General features: G+C 45.9%; 1 protein-coding gene across 1 annotated transcript in view; it reads left to right on the top strand.

The window, feature by feature from the left end:
* LOC121559505 overlaps positions 1-18,199 on the top strand; it is a 41,688-nt gene that overhangs the window by 1,450 nt on the left and 22,039 nt on the right. Inside the window, exon 2 of the mRNA XM_041872741.2 lies at positions 15,265-15,401. Coding sequence (XP_041728675.2) covers positions 15,265-15,401 — 137 coding nt within the window. The remainder of the gene's footprint in view (positions 1-15,264; positions 15,402-18,199) is intronic.

Here is an 18,199-nt window from a genome sequence, read left to right as displayed (position 1 = left end):
TTATGGCTTGGGGGTAGAAGCTGTTCAGGAGCCTTTTGGTCCCAGACTTGGCGCTCCGGTACCGCTTGCCGTGCGGTAGCAGATAGAACAGTCTATGACTTGGGCGGCTGGAGTCTTTTGACAATGTTTAGGGCCTTCCTCTAAAAACTACCTGGTGTAGAGGTCCTGGATGGCAGGGAGCTCGGCCCCAGTGATGTACTGGGCCATACGGTCTACCCTCTGTAGTGCCTTGTGGTCGGATGCCAAGCATTTGTCATACCAGGCAGTGATGCAACCAGTCAGGATGCCCTCGATGGTGCAGCTGTAGAACCTTTTGAGGATCTGAGGACCCCATGCCAAATATTTCCAGCCTCCTGAAGGGGGAAGAGGCGTTGCCGTGCCGACTGTGTTGGTGTGTTTTGACCATGATAGGTCCTTAGTGATGTGGACACCGAGGAACTTGAAGCTCTCAATCTGCCCCCATTACAGGCCCATCTATATGAATGGGGGTGTGCTCGGCCATCCGTTTCCTTTTAGTCCACAATTAGCTCCTTTGTCTTGCTGATGTTGAGGGAGAGATTGTTCGCCTGGCACCACACTTCCAGATCTTCGTCGGTGATCAGGCCTACCACCGTCGTGTCTTCGGCAAACGTAATGATGGTGTTGGAGTCGTGCGCGGCCACACAATTGTGGGTAAACACAGAGTACAGGAGGGGTCTAAGCACGCGCCCCTGAGGGGGGCCCCCCGTGTTGAGGATCAGCGTGGTGGATGTGTTTTTACCTAACCTTTCCACCTGGGGGGCAGCCAGTCAGGAAGTCCAGGATCCAGTTGCAGAGGGAGCTGTTCAGTACCAGGGTCCTTAGCTTAGTGGTGAGCTTGGAGGGCACTATGGTGTTGAACGCTGAGCTGTAATCAATGAACAGCATTCTCACGTAGGAGTTCCTTTTGTCCAGGTTGGGAAAGAGCTTGTATCGTCTGTGGATCTGTTGGGTATGCGAATTGAATGTTAATCTGCAGTACATTTCATGTTCAATCAATTTTCTATTTTGCTACTTGTAGGTCATTTGTCTCAACATATTTCATGATGTGTAGCCTAACGTGCTCAATGATGTGCCAAATCGGTGATTTAGTGCATTTTTATAGGGTGAGCATTAGAAAAAGCCGTCTCAATATTTGCAGCCTTAGCTGGTAATGTTTCTTTAGGAGCTGATCCGTCCTCAGCATTGTGAAATAATTCGAATGTTAAAGGTGTGATATGCAGAAATTGCTCTGCCGTTACCTGGTTGCAAAAATTCTAATAGTTCGCCTAATTTCAGTTTGTGACAAAACAAGCAAGTATAGTGTAGAGAATCATTGTACCATCTACACCGCTGTGAAATATATTTTTCATAACCAAAAATATTGTATTTTCAGCTGTTTTGAAGCAGGTGTACAAACCCAAAAAGTAAAAGACAAAACGAAGCGCATGTTACGTCTTCGGCCGTTGTAAGAAAGATGCATGTTAAAACACCCATAAGCCTAAATTCCATTGGGGAGGTGGGGCACAACATTATCAATTATCGCATTTAGGCCGAACTGTCTATGCAAACTGTCTTGCTCATATAAAGCATTCCATGCATCACATTTGCAGACTTATGTAAGACAACCAACTATTCCTAATGTGATGAGTAAATTTGATATTCATAATTTAGGCTAATATAACTAAAACAAGACGGTTCAATGCAGCGCCTGGTGGAGGTTCTTCTCCTTTCTTTGCACGGGAAAAATTTGGCCTTTTTTTATGAAAAGATTTCAGGCAATTCTACTACACTTTATATGACTGGAGACAGTGGAGAGATTAGCAGAATCTTAAAAAATATATATATATACATTCGTCTTTTCATTGTCATCTCTTTACAGCGATCGCCAATCGCTTTCCAAACTATGTTTTCACGCAATTGTATTTTTCAATATTGCGATATGCCTGGCTGGGCATCTCTTTCACTGGGTCTCTCATCTGTTCGGTAGCCTAGTTACCGCACCCGCTGCCTTCCGACAGGCAATGCAAATGTTGTTGTTTTTATGAAGAAGCTAATGATCCTCCTATCATATTTTTTTTTGTTGCACATTTTAGTCATTTAGCAGACGCTCTTATCCAGAGCAACTTACAGTTAGTGCATTCATCTTAAGATAGCTAGGTGGGACAACCACATATCACAGGCATAGAAACTGCATTTTTCCTCAATAACGTAGCTATCAGTATTTCAGGTTTGATTTCATACAACACAATGCTGCAAACAGTTGAACAAGGATTATTGTACTAGTTGGACAGACATCTGTCACTACAAATACAGTGTTCTGCACTGACTGTAGCCATGTAGCCAATCACTGAAGGCTTGTTATTGTTGGAGCCGCCTGCAAAAGTCAAAATCGTTAATAGGCCTTATTCCTCTACATGTATTCGGTAGGTAAAATGGACCATGGTAGACACTGTACTTCCTGCCTACTTAGATAGACGTTACTTTTGAGAGAGAGAGAGAGAGAGAGAGAGAGAGAGAGAGAGAGAGAGAGAGAGAGAGAGAGAGAGAGAGAGAGAGAGAGAGAGAGAGAGAGAGAGAGAGAGAGAGAGAGAGAGAGAGAGAGGGGGGGGGGGGGGGGGGGGGGGGGGGGGGGGGGGGGGGGGGGGGGGGGGGGAGAGAGAGAGAGAGAGAGAGAGAGAGAGAGAGGAGGGGGAGAGAGAGAGAGAGAGAGAGAGGAGAGAGAGAGAGAGAGAGAGAGAGAGAGAGAGAGAGAGAGAGAGCTCTCATTAGGTTTGAGTGATAGAGGAAGCGAAGCACAAGCAGGATTCAGAGTTACACCCTTTCAGAACCAATTATCATATTCTGGTCCTGGTGTTGAAATGGATATCCTTAGAGGATGATTTGAGAAATATCAGAGTGCTGAGGTCATCTGGATAGTCGGGGAGGTGTGTGTGTGTGTACATGCCTGTATCCCTTAAGTTTTGGCCTTTGATCTATCCAGACATAGCAGAGAGATAGAGAGGTTTGAAACCACAAGGCCTTCAAGGGGTCTGGAAGATATCAGTGATTCTGCACTGAACTCCATAGGTTAAAACCAACTTTGTAACAATCTGTGATTAAACACATATTTAGCTTGTCTAGTCATACCACTGGTGTGTGTGTGTGTGGTAGTAGCTCATTGTCTGTCTGGATTATGTTTCAGAATAGTTACCAGTGTAGTTAGTGTGTAATTACATACAACTAAACCAAAACATTTCAATCCCATGTAGCGGGTGACAGAGATAAAGGACTGGAACTGGACAGTGGCAGATGATATCAAAGGGTTTTATCTACCAGCCAGACTCTCAGTTGGAGATACAGAGAGATAGGAAGAAGACAGAACGGAAACTGCAGACCATTATTTTCTGTCTGGAAGATAATCAAGTGAACTCAGACAACTGTGACATGGAAGAATGAATGCTATATGATATAATTTATCCGCCTTTCCGACCTGAATATCACTGACGTCATGATCCTCTTCACCACGAGTGTTGTTGCATGCTGTATGCGTAGCAGACAACTTTCACGCTTTCCGTAAACAAACGATAAGGTAGTTTCATGCAATAACACGCCAACATATTTAGAATTTTTTTTAAGAGTAGCCTGTCTAGTCACTTCTTTTACTTTCCCTAGTCGAACCTACATTGATTGGCTGGTTGCCATGATTACATACTGTAGCCACCACCACGCGACGGAGGATACAATTTACATTATTTGCGGTTAACACATTGTTGCACCACGTTGCATAGGCATCTTCAAATGCATGCCATGGATTGCGAGATAATAGGCTGCTACTGTCTGACGTGCGGATAACGTTAATCAAAATCACACCCACAGGTTAACATTCTTACTAGATGTAAACGAATATGCTACGACTATGAATATACATAACTGAGTTAACATTTCAAAGTGCATTTACCTGATAAACTCGTGCAAGCTGGATAAAATCATGCTTTCTGTTGTAGTATACAGTGCATTCACTTTGTTATTCTGGGGTATTGTGTGTAGATTGATACAAAAATTATAATATTTAATCAATTTTAGAATAAGGTAACATAACAAAATGTGGAAAAGTAAAGGGGTCTGAATACTTTCCGAATGCACTGAACACAACATAGGATTCCCGGAATTTGTTCTATATGATCATTATAATGAAATTATTATCATTGGTTTAACTACAGTATTATTGGCAAAATAAAACCTACCAAACAGGCTAATTTCATTGTGAAAATACAATGGGCCTATGGTAATGCAACATTGAATGATTCAAGGAAATTAGCCTATTTTTGTTTGTTTTTATTTGCTAGGGCATCTGAATAACAACATTATATTACACATGAACAATACTTTTTGCATTGCTTTGTCTTTTAACATCGAATAGGCTATAAATATATTATTATTATTATTATTATTATTATTATTATAGCTGATCAAACTTAATTTCTCACCAGAATGAGGCTGTGATTTGGGAGGTTCAGCTCCGTATGGACATTTCACTAGGTCCATAGTCCTAGACCCCGGCCTGTGCGTGTGCTCTCGCTGTTCACGCCGTTGGTGACGGCGAGATAGAGACTGTGGCCAAAGCAGTTTAGCCAAGGCCAGTTGGGTTGCCTCGCTGCAGCCACAACGTTGGCCCCGTTGGCGTGTGGCGAATACGGGACACTTTATTTACGTCAAGGGGCCCGGTCAAGCAATCCCCCAACGCAGGGCTTCGGCCAGGTTGTCAGCTGTGTGGGATTATGGCATGTAGGTTGTTTCCAAACAGCGGGATTTCAGTGTCCAGTCTTTCCAGAGAGTCCACTGTCAGGCTCATGTAAGGAGTTCATATTTACACTTTAGTGCAAATAAATAATAAAACGTTACTTTTTTTTTGTTGCTACGAGAGCCATCTTTTTCACCTCACTCCTCCGATCTACTGTAACAGTGAAAAAGGCCAGAGGTGGAAGGGCAGAGGCTACCAACCCACGCCCAGCCTGTAGGCTATAGGATCTATAGTTACCCCCAGCCTGTAGGCTATAGGATCTATAGTTACCCCCAGCCTGTAGGCTATAGGACCTCTAGTTACCCCCAGCCTGTAGGCTATAGGATCTATAGTTACCCCCGGCCTGTAGGCTATAGGATCTATAGTTACCCCCAGCCTGTAGGCTATAGGATCTATAGTTACCCCCAGCCTGTAGGCTATAGGATCTATAGTTACCCCCAGCCAGCCTGTAGGCTATAGGATCTATAGTTTTTTTTTTTATTTTTTTTATTTCACCTTTATTTAACCAGGTAAACCAGTTGAGAACAAGTTCTCATTTACAACTGCGACCTGGCCAAGATAAAGCATAGCAGTGCGATAAAAACAACAACACAGAGTTACATATGGTTACATTCTATAGTTACCCCCAGCCTGTAGACTATAGGATCTATAGTTACCCCCAGCCTGTAGGCTATAGGATCTATAGTTACCCCCAGCCTGTAGGCTATAGGATCTATAGTTACCCCCAGCCTGTAGGCTATAGGATCTATAGTTACCCCCAGCCTGTAGGCTATAGGATCTATAGTTACCCCCAGCCTGTAGGCTATAGGATCTATAGTTACCCCCCAGCCTGTAGGCTATAGGATCTATAGTTACCCCCAGCCAGCCTGTAGGCTATAGGATCTATAGTTACCCCCAGCCTGTAGGCTATAGGATCTATAGTTACCCCCAGCCTGTAGGCTATAGGATCTATAGTTACCCCCCAGCCAGCCTGTAGGCTATAGGATCTATAGTTTTTTTTTTTTATTTCACCTATTTAACCAGTAAACCAGGAGACAAGTTCTCATTTACAATGCCCTGGCCAGATGCATAGCAGTGCACTATGGTTCATTCTATAGTTACCCCCAGCCTGTAGACTATAGGATCTATAGTTACCCCAGCCTGTAGGCTATAGGATCTATAGTTACCCCCAGCCTGTAGGCTATAGGATCTATAGTTACCCCCAGCCTGTAGGCTATAGGATCTATAGTTACCCCCAGCCTGTAGGCTATAGGATCTATAGATTACCCCCAGCCTGTAGGCTATAGGATCTATAGTTACCCCCAGCCTGTAGGCTATAGGATCTATAGTTACCCCCAGCCAGCCTGTAGGCTATAGGATCTATAGTTACCCCCAGCCTGTAGGCTATAGGATCTATAGTTACCCCCAGCCTGTAGGCTATAGGATCTATAGTTACCCCCCAGCCTGTAGGCTATAGGATCTATAGTTACCCCCCAGCCTGTAGGCTATAGGATCTATAGTTACCCCCCAGCCAGCCTGTAGGCTATAGGATCTATAGTTACCCCCAGCCAGCCTGTAGGCTATAGGATCTATAGTTACCCCCAGCCTGTAGGCTATAGGATCTATAGTTACCCCCAGCCTGTAGACTATAGGATCTATAGTTACCCCCAGCCTGTAGGCTATAGGATCTATAGTTACCCCCAGCCTGTAGGCTATAGGATCTATAGTTACCCCAGCCAGCCTGTAGGCTATAGGATCTATAGTTACCCCCAGCCTGTAGGCTATAGGATCTATAGTTACCCCCAGCCTGTAGGCTATAGGATCTATAGTTACCCCCAGCCTGTAGGCTATAGGATCTATAGTTACCCCCAGCCTGTAGGCTATAGGATCTATAGTTACCCCCCAGCCTGTAGGCTATAGGATCTATAGTTACCCCCCAGCCAGCCTGTAGGCTATAGGATCTATAGTTACCCCCAGCAGCCTGTAGGCTATAGGATCTATAGTTACCCCCAGCCTGTAGGCTATAGGATCTATAGTTACCCCCAGCCTGTAGGCTATAGGATCTATAGTTACCCCCAGCCTGTAGGCTATAGGATCTATAGTTACCCCCAGCCTGTAGGCTATAGGATCTATAGTTACCCCCAGCCTGTAGGCTATAGGATCTATAGTTACCCCCGGCCTGTAGGCTATAGGATCTATAGTTACCCCACAGCCTGTAGGCTATAGGATCTATAGTTACCCCCAGCCTGTAGGCTATAGGATCTATAGTTACCCCCAGCCTGTAGGCTATAGGATCTATAGTTACCCCCCAGCCTGTAGGCTATAGGATCTATAGTTACCCCCAGCCGCCTGTAGGCTATAGGATCTATAGTTACCCCCAGCCGATCCAGCCTGTAGGCTATAGGATCTATAGTTACCCCCAGCCTGTAGGCTATAGGATCTATAGTTACCCCCAGCCTGTAGGCTATAGGATCTATAGTTACCCCCAGCCTGTAGGCTATAGGATCTATAGTTACCCCCAGCCTGTAGGCTATAGGATCTATAGTTACCCCCCAGCCTGTAGGCTATAGGATCTATAGTTACCCCCAGCCTGTAGGCTATAGGATCTATAGTTACCCCCACAGCCTGTAGGCTATAGGATCTATAGTTACCCCCCAGCCTGTAGGCTATAGGATCTATAGTTACCCCCAGCCTGTAGGCTATAGGATCTATAGTTACCCCCAGCCTGTAGGCTATAGGATCTATAGTTACCCCCAGCCTGTAGGCTATAGGATCTATAGTTACCCCCAGCCTGTAGGCTATAGGATCTATAGTTACCCCCAGCCTGTAGGCTATAGGATCTATAGTTACCCCCAGCCTGTAGGCTATAGGATCTATAGTTACCCCCAGCCTGTAGGCTATAGGATCTATAGTTACCCCCAGCCTGTAGGCTATAGGATCTATAGTTACCCCCAGCCTGTAGGCTATAGGATCTATAGTTACCCCCAGCCAGCCTGTAGGCTATAGGATCTATAGTTACCCCCAGCCTGTAGGCTATAGGATCTATAGTTACCCCCAGCCTGTAGGCTATAGGATCTATAGTTACCCCCCAGCCTGTAGGCTATAGGATCTATAGTTACCCCCAGCCTGTAGGCTATAGGATCTATAGTTACCCCCCCAGCCTGTAGGCTATAGGATCTATAGTTACCCCCAGCCTGTAGGCTATAGGATCTATAGTTACCCCCAGCCTGTAGGCTATAGGATCTATAGTTACCCCCAGCCTGTAGGCTATAGGATCTATAGTTACCCCCAGCCTGTAGGCTATAGGATCTATAGTTACCCCCAGCCTGTAGGCTATAGGATCTATAGTTACCCCCAGCCTGTAGGCTATAGGATCTATAGTTACCCCCCAGCCTGTAGGCTATAGGATCTATAGTTACCCCCCAGCCTGTAGGCTATAGGATCTATAGTTACCCCCAGCCTGTAGGCTATAGGATCTATAGTTACCCCCAGCCTGTAGGCTATAGGATCTATAGTTACCCCACAGCCTGTAGGCTATAGGATCTATAGTTACCCCCCAGCCTGTAGGCTATAGGATCTATAGTTACCCCCAGCCTGTAGGCTATAGGATCTATAGTTACCCCCCGCCAGCCTGTAGGCTATAGGATCTATAGTTACCCCCCAGCCTGTAGGCTATAGGATCTATAGTTACCCCCAGCCTGTAGGCTATAGGATCTATAGTTACCCCCAGCCTGTAGGCTATAGGATCTATAGTTACCCCCAGCCTGTAGGCTATAGGATCTATAGTTACCCCAGCCAGCCTGTAGGCTATAGGATCTATAGTTACCCCCAGCCTGTAGGCTATAGGATCTATAGTTACCCCCCAGCCTGTAGGCTATAGGATCTATAGTTACCCCCAGCCTGTAGGCTATAGGATCTATAGTTACCCCCAGCCTGTAGGCTATAGGATCTAACCCCGATCTATAGTTACCCCCAGCCTGTAGGCTATAGGATCTATAGTTACCCCCCAGCCTGTAGGCTATAGGATCTATAGTTACCCCCAGCCTGTAGGCTATAGGATCTATAGTTACCCCCAGCCTGTAGGCTATAGGATCTATAGTTACCCCAGCCTGTAGGCTATAGGATCTATAGTTACCCCCGCAGCCTGTAGGCTATAGGATCTATAGTTACCCCCGCCAGCCTGTAGGCTATAGGATCTATAGTTACCCCCCAGCCTGTAGGCTATAGGATCTATAGTTACCCCCAGCCTGTAGGCTATAGGATCTATAGTTACCCCCCAGCCTGTAGGCTATAGGATCTATAGTTACCCCCAGCCTGTAGGCTATAGGATCTATAGTTACCCCCAGCCTGTAGGCTATAGGATCTATAGTTACCCCCAGAGCCTGTAGGCTATAGGATCTATAGTTACCCCCAGCCTGTAGGCTATAGGATCTATAGTTACCCCCAGCCTGTAGGCTATAGGATCTATAGTTACCCCACAGCCTGTAGGCTATAGGATCTATAGTTACCCCCAGCCTGTAGGCTATAGGATCTATAGTTACCCCCCATCCTGTAGGCTATAGGATCTATAGTTACCCCCAGCCTGTAGGCTATAGGATCTATAGTTACCCCCCAGCCTGTAGGCTATAGGATCTATAGTTACCCCCAGCCTGTAGGCTATAGGATCTATAGTTACCCCCAGCCAGCCTGTAGGCTATAGGATCTATAGTTACCCCCAGCCTGTAGGCTATAGGATCTATAGTTACCCCCAGCCTGTAGGCTATAGGATCTATAGTTACCCCCAGCCTGTAGGCTATAGGATCTATAGTTACCCCCAGCCTGTAGGCTATAGGATCTATAGTTACCCCCAGCCTGTAGGCTATAGGATCTATAGTTACCCCCCAGCCTGTAGGCTATAGGATCTATAGTTACCCCAGCCAGCCTGTAGGCTATAGGATCTATAGTTACCCCCGCCAGCCTGTAGGCTATAGGATCTATAGTTACCCCCAGCCTGTAGGCTATAGGATCTATAGTTACCCCCCAGCCTGTAGGCTATAGGATCTATAGTTACCCCAGCCTGTAGGCTATAGGATCTATAGTTACCCCACCCAGCCTGTAGGCTATAGGATCTATAGTTACCCCTAGCCTGTAGGCTATAGGATCTATAGTTACCCCCAGCCTGTAGGCTATAGGATCTATAGTTACCCCCGCCAGCCTGTAGGCTATAGGATCTATAGTTACCCCCCAGCCTGTAGGCTATAGGATCTATAGTTACCCCCAGCCTGTAGGCTATAGGATCTATAGTTACCCCCAGCCTGTAGGCTATAGGATCTATAGTTACCCCCAGCCTGTAGGCTATAGGATCTATAGTTACCCCCCAGCCTGTAGGCTATAGGATCTATAGTTACCCCCAGCCTGTAGGCTATAGGATCTATAGTTACCCCACCAGCCTGTAGGCTATAGGATCTATAGTTACCCCCAGCCTGTAGGCTATAGGATCTATAGTTACCCCCCAGCCTGTAGGCTATAGGATCTATAGTTACCCCCAGCCTGTAGGCTATAGGATCTATAGTTACCCCCAGCCTGTAGGCTATAGGATCTATAGTTACCCCCCAGCCTGTAGGCTATAGGATCTATAGTTACCCCCAGCCTGTAGGCTATAGGATCTATAGTTACCCCCCAGCCTGTAGGCTATAGGATCTATAGTTACCCCCCAGCCTGTAGGCTATAGGATCTATAGTTACCCCCAGCCTGTAGGCTATAGGATCTATAGTTACCCCCAGCCTGTAGGCTATAGGATCTATAGTTACCCCCCAGCCTGTAGGCTATAGGATCTATAGTTACCCCCAGCCTGTAGGCTATAGGATCTATAGTTACCCCCAGCCTGTAGGCTATAGGATCTATAGTTACCCCCAGCCTGTAGGCTATAGGATCTATAGTTACCCCAGCAGCCTGTAGGCTATAGGATCTATAGTTACCCCCAGCCAGCCTGTAGGCTATAGGATCTATAGTTACCCCCCAGCCTGTAGGCTATAGGATCTATAGTTACCCCCAGCCTGTAGGCTATAGGATCTATAGTTACCCCCAGCCTGTAGGCTATAGGATCTATAGTTACCCCCCAGCCTGTAGGCTATAGGATCTATAGTTACCCCCAGCCTGTAGGCTATAGGATCTATAGTTACCCCCAGCCAGCCTGTAGGCTATAGGATCTATAGTTACCCCCAGCCTGTAGGCTATAGGATCTATAGTTACCCCACAGCCTGTAGGCTATAGGATCTATAGTTACCCCCAGCCTGTAGGCTATAGGATCTATAGTTACCCCCAGCCTGTAGGCTATAGGATCTATAGTTACCCCCAGCCTGTAGGCTATAGGATCTATAGTTACCCCCAGCCTGTAGGCTATAGGATCTATAGTTACCCCCAGCCCCTGTAGGCTATAGGATCTATAGTTACCCCCAGCCTGTAGGCTATAGGATCTATAGTTACCCCCAGCCTGTAGGCTATAGGATCTATAGTTACCCCCAGCCTGTAGGCTATAGGATCTATAGTTACCCCCCAGCCTGTAGGCTATAGGATCTATAGTTACCCCCAGCCTGTAGGCTATAGGATCTATAGTTACCCCCAGCCTGTAGGCTATAGGATCTATAGTTACCCCCGGCCTGTAGGCTATAGGATCTATAGTTACCCCCAGCCAGCCTGTAGGCTATAGGATCTATAGTTACCCCCAGCCTGTAGGCTATAGGATCTATAGTTACCCCCAGCCTGTAGGCTATAGGATCTATAGTTACCCCCAGCCTGTAGGCTATAGGATCTATAGTTACCCCCAGCCTGTAGGCTATAGGATCTATAGTTACCCCCGGCCTGTAGGCTATAGGATCTATAGTTACCCCCAGCCTGTAGGCTATAGGATCTATAGTTACCCCCCAGCCTGTAGGCTATAGGATCTATAGTTACCCCCAGCCTGTAGGCTATAGGATCTATAGTTACCCCCAGCCTGTAGGCTATAGGATCTATAGTTACCCCCCAGCCTGTAGGCTATAGGATCTATAGTTACCCCCCAGCCTGTAGGCTATAGGATCTATAGTTACCCCAGCCAGCCTGTAGGCTATAGGATCTATAGTTACCCCCAGCCTGTAGGCTATAGGATCTATAGTTACCCCCAGCCTGTAGGCTATAGGATCTATAGTTACCCCCCAGCCTGTAGGCTATAGGATCTATAGTTACCCCCAGCCACTGTAGGCTATAGGATCTATAGTTACCCCCAGCCCTGTAGGCTATAGGATCTATAGTTACCCCCCAGCCTGTAGGCTATAGGATCTATAGTTACCCCCCAGCCTGTAGGCTATAGGATCTATAGTTACCCCCCAGCCTGTAGGCTATAGGATCTATAGTTACCCCCAGCCTGTAGGCTATAGGATCTATAGTTACCCCCAGCCAGCCTGTAGGCTATAGGATCTATAGTTACCCCCAGCCTGTAGGCTATAGGATCTATAGTTACCCCCAGCCTGTAGGCTATAGGATCTATAGTTACCCCCAGCCTGTAGGCTATAGGATCTATAGTTACCCCACAGCCTGTAGGCTATAGGATCTATAGTTACCCCCAGCCTGTAGGCTATAGGATCTATAGTTACCCCCAGCCTGTAGGCTATAGGATCTATAGTTACCCCCAGCCGCTGTAGGCTATAGGATCTATAGTTACCCCAGCCAGCCTGTAGGCTATAGGATCTATAGTTACCCCCAGCCTGTAGGCTATAGGATCTATAGTTACCCCCAGCCTGTAGGCTATAGGATCTATAGTTACCCCCAGCCAGCCTGTAGGCTATAGGATCTATAGTTACCCCCAGCCTGTAGGCTATAGGATCTATAGTTACCCCCAGCCTGTAGGCTATAGGATCTATAGTTACCCCCAGCCAGCCTGTAGGCTATAGGGATCTATAGTTACCCCAGCCAGCCTGTAGGCTATAGGATCTATAGTTACCCCGCCAGCATGTAGGCTATAGGATCTATAGTTACCCCCAGCCTGTAGGCTATAGGATCTATAGTTACCCCCCAGCCTGTAGGCTATAGGATCTATAGTTACCCCCAGCCTGTAGGCTATAGGATCTATAGTTACCCCCCAGCCTGTAGGCTATAGGATCTATAGTTACCCCCAGCCTGTAGGCTATAGGATCTATAGTTACCCCAGCCAGCCTGTAGGCTATAGGATCTATAGTTACCCCCCCCAGCCTGTAGGCTATAGGATCTATAGTTACCCCCAGCCTGTAGGCTATAGGATCTATAGTTACCCCCAGCCTGTAGGCTATAGGATCTATAGTTACCCCCAGCCTGTAGGCTATAGGATCTATAGTTACCCCCAGCCTGTAGGCTATAGGATCTATAGTTACCCCCAGCCTGTAGGCTATAGGATCTATAGTTACCCCGAGCCTGTAGGCTATAGGATCTATAGTTACCCCAGCCTGTAGGCTATAGGATCTATAGTTACCCCCAGCCTGTAGGCTATAGGATCTATAGTTACCCCCCCAGCCTGTAGGCTATAGGATCTATAGTTACCCCCAGCCTGTAGGCTATAGGATCTATAGTTACCCCCAGCCTGTAGGCTATAGGATCTATAGTTACCCCCAGCCTGTAGGCTATAGGATCTATAGTATACCCCCCAGCCTGTAGGCTATAGGATCTATAGTTACCCCCAGCCTGTAGGCTATAGGATCTATAGTTACCCCCAGCCTGTAGGCTATAGGATCTATAGTTACCCCCAGCCTGTAGGCTATAGGATCTATAGTTACCCCCAGCCTGTAGGCTATAGGATCTATAGTTACCCCCCAGCCTGTAGGCTATAGGATCTATAGTTACCCCCAGCCTGTAGGCTATAGGATCTATAGTTACCCCCCCAGCCTGTAGGCTATAGGATCTATAGTTACCCCCAGCCTGTAGGCTATAGGATCTATAGTTACCCCCCAGCCTGTAGGCTATAGGATCTATAGTTACCCCCAGCCTGTAGGCTATAGGATCTATAGTTACCCCCAGCCTGTAGGCTATAGGATCTATAGTTACCCCCAGCCTGTAGGCTATAGGATCTATAGTTACCCCCCAGCCTGTACTAGCTATAGATCTATAGTTACCCCAGCCTGTAGGCTATAGGATCTATAGTTACCCCCAGCCTGTAGGCTATAGGATCTATAGTTACCCCCCAGCCTGTAGGCTATAGGATCTATAGTTACCCCCAGCCTGTAGGCTAAGGATCTATAGTTACCCCCCAGCCTGTAGGCTATAGGATCTATAGTTACCCCGGCAGCCTGTAGGCTATAGGATCTATAGTTACCCCCAGCCTGTAGGCTATAGGATCTATAGTTACCCCCAGCCTGTAGGCTATAGGATCTATAGTTACCCCCAGCCTGTAGGCTATAGGATCTATAGTTACCCCCAGCCTGTAGGCTATAGGATCTATAGTTTACCCCCAGCCTGTAGGCTATAGGATCTATAGTTACCCCCAGCCTGTAGGCTATAGGATCTATAGTTACCCCCCAGCCTGTAGGCTATAGGATCTATAGTTACCCCAGCCTGTAGGCTATAGGATCTATAGTTACCCCCAGCCTGTAGGCTATAGGATCTATAGTTACCCCCAGCCTGTAGGCTATAGGATCTATAGTTACCCCCAGCCAGCCTGTAGGCTATAGGATCTATAGTTACCCCCAGCCTGTAGGCTATAGGATCTATAGTTACCCCCAGCCTGTAGGCTATAGGATCTATAGTTACCCCCCAGCCTGTAGGCTATAGGATCTATAGTTACCCCCAGCCAGCCTGTAGGCTATAGGATCTATAGTTACCCCCAGCCAGCCTGTAGGCTATAGGATCTATAGTTACCCCCAGCCTGTAGGCTATAGGATCTATAGTTACCCCCAGCCTGTAGGCTATAGGATCTATAGTTACCCCCAGCCTGTAGGCTATAGGATCTATAGTTACCCCCAGCCTGTAGACTATAGGATCTATAGTTACCCCCAGCCTGTAGGCTATAGGATCTATAGTTACCCCCAGCCTGTAGGCTATAGGATCTATAGTTACCTCCGGTCCCCTCTTGAATTGACTGAATTGACCTTCAAAGATTCTCTCCTATCCGTGATATTTGCGGATTTGCTGATTGCGGCACATCAAAAGGCTGAGGAGGAGACATATACAGTTTAATAGACGGGCTAAGTCAGCATATAATCAATAGTTAAGACGCCCGCTGTGGGGAAAGTAGATCTACATTAAAATAAAGTTGATGAAACCATTTTATGAAAAAGATGGTTGACGGCTATTTTATTTTCATATTGGTCTTCATCCAAAACCATCAGTGTCATGCCCCCAAGCTATAGGTCTACTTGTTTTGATGGTGAGAAATGTCCTATTCATAATGTGGTAGATGTAAATGCAATTTATGTAGAAATGTCGTGCACAAAATAAATCTGTCGGCTCTATGCAGTAAAACATTATTTTTTTAAATCCTGAAATGTTCTAAATCTGAAAGAACCCCTGGTGTGTTTTTGTAGGAGGGTGTGCACAAGGAAAAGGAAAGGTACCCCTGTGAAGGTGTGTGACCGGGCCTACGTGACGGAGGAGGAGGAAGAGGAGGAGGAAGAGGAGGAAGAGGAAGAGGAGAGTCTGTCTGGACACAGCTACAGTCCGGGTAAACACACACACACACTAGTGTTGCCTGGTATACCGGTACCACGATAATATAATGGTACCATGGTACTAATTTTTTTTTTTTAAACTGTAGTACCGATCTAAAGAACCAGCTGACGCCTAATTTAATACATTTATAAAATTACATTTCTGTTAAAAAAATTTCAGCAACAGCAGCTAGTCTCTTGTATGCGCCGGTACAATTATGTCCACTTTCATGTGCACACCCTGGTGATTATTCTGCTATTACATTTGCGTTTCACCATTGAGCTATAAAAGGTGAGCGGGGACAGATCTTGTCCCTGTGTGATCACTACCTTTTACATTTTCAGTCATTTAGCAGACGCTCTTATCCAGAGCGACTTACAGTTAAGTGAGTGCATTAATTTTTCATACTGGTCCCCCGTGGGAATCGAACCCACAACCCTGGCGTTGCAAGCGCCGTGCTCTACCAACTGAGTTACCTTCTTTCTTGAAATGAATGACTGAGGACAGAACGCATCCTACAAATATATCTTTGTATTTTTTTTGTATCATACAGTGGGGGAAAACAAGTATTTAGTCAGCCACCAATTGTGTAAGTTCTCCCACTTAAAAAGATGAGAGAGGCCTGTCATTTTCATCATAGGTACACGTCAACTATGACAGACAAAATGAGAATTTTCTGGATCCTAGTTTTTTGTACTTTGTTATATACCCTTTGTTGGCAATGACACAGGTCAAACGTTTTCTGTAAGTCTTCACAAGGTTTTCACACACTGTTGCTGGTATTTTGGCCCATTCCTCCATGCAGATCTCCTCTAGAGCAGTGATGTTTTGGGGCTGTCGCTGGGCAACACGGACTTTCAACTCCCTCCAAAGATTTTCTATGGGGTTGAGATCTGGAGACTGGCTAGGCCACTCCAGGACCTTGAAATGCTTCTTACAAAGCCACTCCTTCGTTGCCCGGGGCGGTGTGTTTGGGATCATTGTCATGCTGAAAGACCCAGCCACGTTTCATCTTCAATGCCCTTGCTGATGGAAGGAGGTTTTCACTCAAAATCTCACGATACATTGCCCCATTCATTCTTTCCTTTACACGGATCAGTCGTCCTGGTCCTTTGCAGAAAAACAGCCCCAAAGCATGATGTTTCCACCCCCATGCTTCACAGTAGGTATGGTGTTCTTTGGATGCAACTCAGCATTCTTTGTCCTCCAAACACGACGAGTTGAGTTTTTACCAAAAAGTTATATTTTGGTTTCATCTGACCATATGACATTCTCCCAATCCTCTTCTGGATCATCCAAATGCACTCTAGCAAACTTCAGACGGGCCTGGACATGTACTGGCTTAACCAGGGGGACACGTCTTGCACTGCAGGATTTGAGTCCCTGGCGGCGTAGTGTGTTACTGATGGTAGGCTTTGTTACTTTGGTCCCAGCTCTCTGCAGGTCATTCACTAGGTCCCCCCGTGTGGTTCTGGGATTTTTGCTCACCGTTCTTGTGATCATTTTGACCCCACGGGGTGAGATCTTGCGTGGAGCCCCAGATCGAGAGAGATTATCAGTTGTCTTGTATGTCTTCCATTTCCTAATAATTGCTCCCACAGTTGATTTCTTCAAACCAAGCTGCTTACCTATTGCATATTCAGTCTTCCCAGCCTGGTGCAGGTCTACAATTTTGTTTCTGGTGTCCTTTGACAGCTCTTTGGTCTTGGCCATAGTGGAGTTTGGAGTGTGACTGTTTGAGGTTGTGGACAGGTGTCTTTTATACTGATAACAAGTTCAAACAGGTGCCATTAATACAGGTAACGAGTGGAGGACAGAGGAGCCTCTTAAAGAAGAAGTTACAGGTCTGTGAGAGCCAGAAATCTTGCTTGTTTGTAGGTGACCATATACTTATTTTCCACCATAATTTGCAAATAAATTCATAAAAAATCCTACAATGTGATTTTCTGGATTTTTTTTCTTCTCAATTTGTCTGTCATAGTTGACGTGTACCTATGATGAAAATTACAGGCCTCTCTCATCTTTTTAAGTGGGAGAACTTGCACAATTGGTGGCTGACTAAATACTTTTTTTCCCCTCTGTATATATATCGTGGATTAGCACACATTTTATAGAATTTCATAAATCTTATCGCAGGCCATTTTAAATGAATCCCGGGCTGCTAATTATTGGTTTGAAAGCTAACAACTGTGTTCAGTCATGTTACCTAGCAAGCTAACAACCTGGTTACTTGACCACTAGGTCTAGCCTATTGAGTACCACAGTATGAGTCATAATACCCATAAAACCTAGCGGTAAAACCCGGAAATGGTTCCAATCGTTTTTCCACCAGTCATTTTTTCATAGGGGATTTTAGAACTACTTCATAAAAGGTCTGTGTTTTGTGTAGGTTTACTCTGGCATAAGTTTTGATAACTGTGTAAATCTCTCTAGGACAAGGTGACTTTTTTAAATCAATATATTCGCCTGTAATTACCCCCCAAAAAAAAGTAAATGCTAATTAGCTGCCAATGTGGCTATCATACAGAACTACACATCCTGTCACAAGCTTTGATGTAATCACTCAAGGTGCAGGGTGGGAAAAACCTCCAAATTTCTCCAAACTCTCATCGACAAGTAATCTAGCAAGTAGATATTGTGTATTTCTCGTGTGTATTCTTGTTTATAATTTTTCAAGTTACCTAGCTAGCTACCTTTTTTTTAGCATTTTTTTATTACTAGAATTTGTTAATTTACCATGGCTTTTGTAGATAACTAGCTAACCTTAGGTCTCTCCGTCGAGCAGAAGCAAGGACGGTTCTGTGCTATGTA

The sequence above is a fragment of the Coregonus clupeaformis genome, unplaced genomic scaffold (assembly GCF_020615455.1).
Source record: "Coregonus clupeaformis isolate EN_2021a unplaced genomic scaffold, ASM2061545v1 scaf0153, whole genome shotgun sequence".
Lineage (NCBI taxonomy): Eukaryota > Metazoa > Chordata > Actinopteri > Salmoniformes > Salmonidae > Coregonus > Coregonus clupeaformis.
Note: the sequence above shows the minus strand (reverse complement) of the source record. Positions and strands in the feature narration are given on the sequence as shown.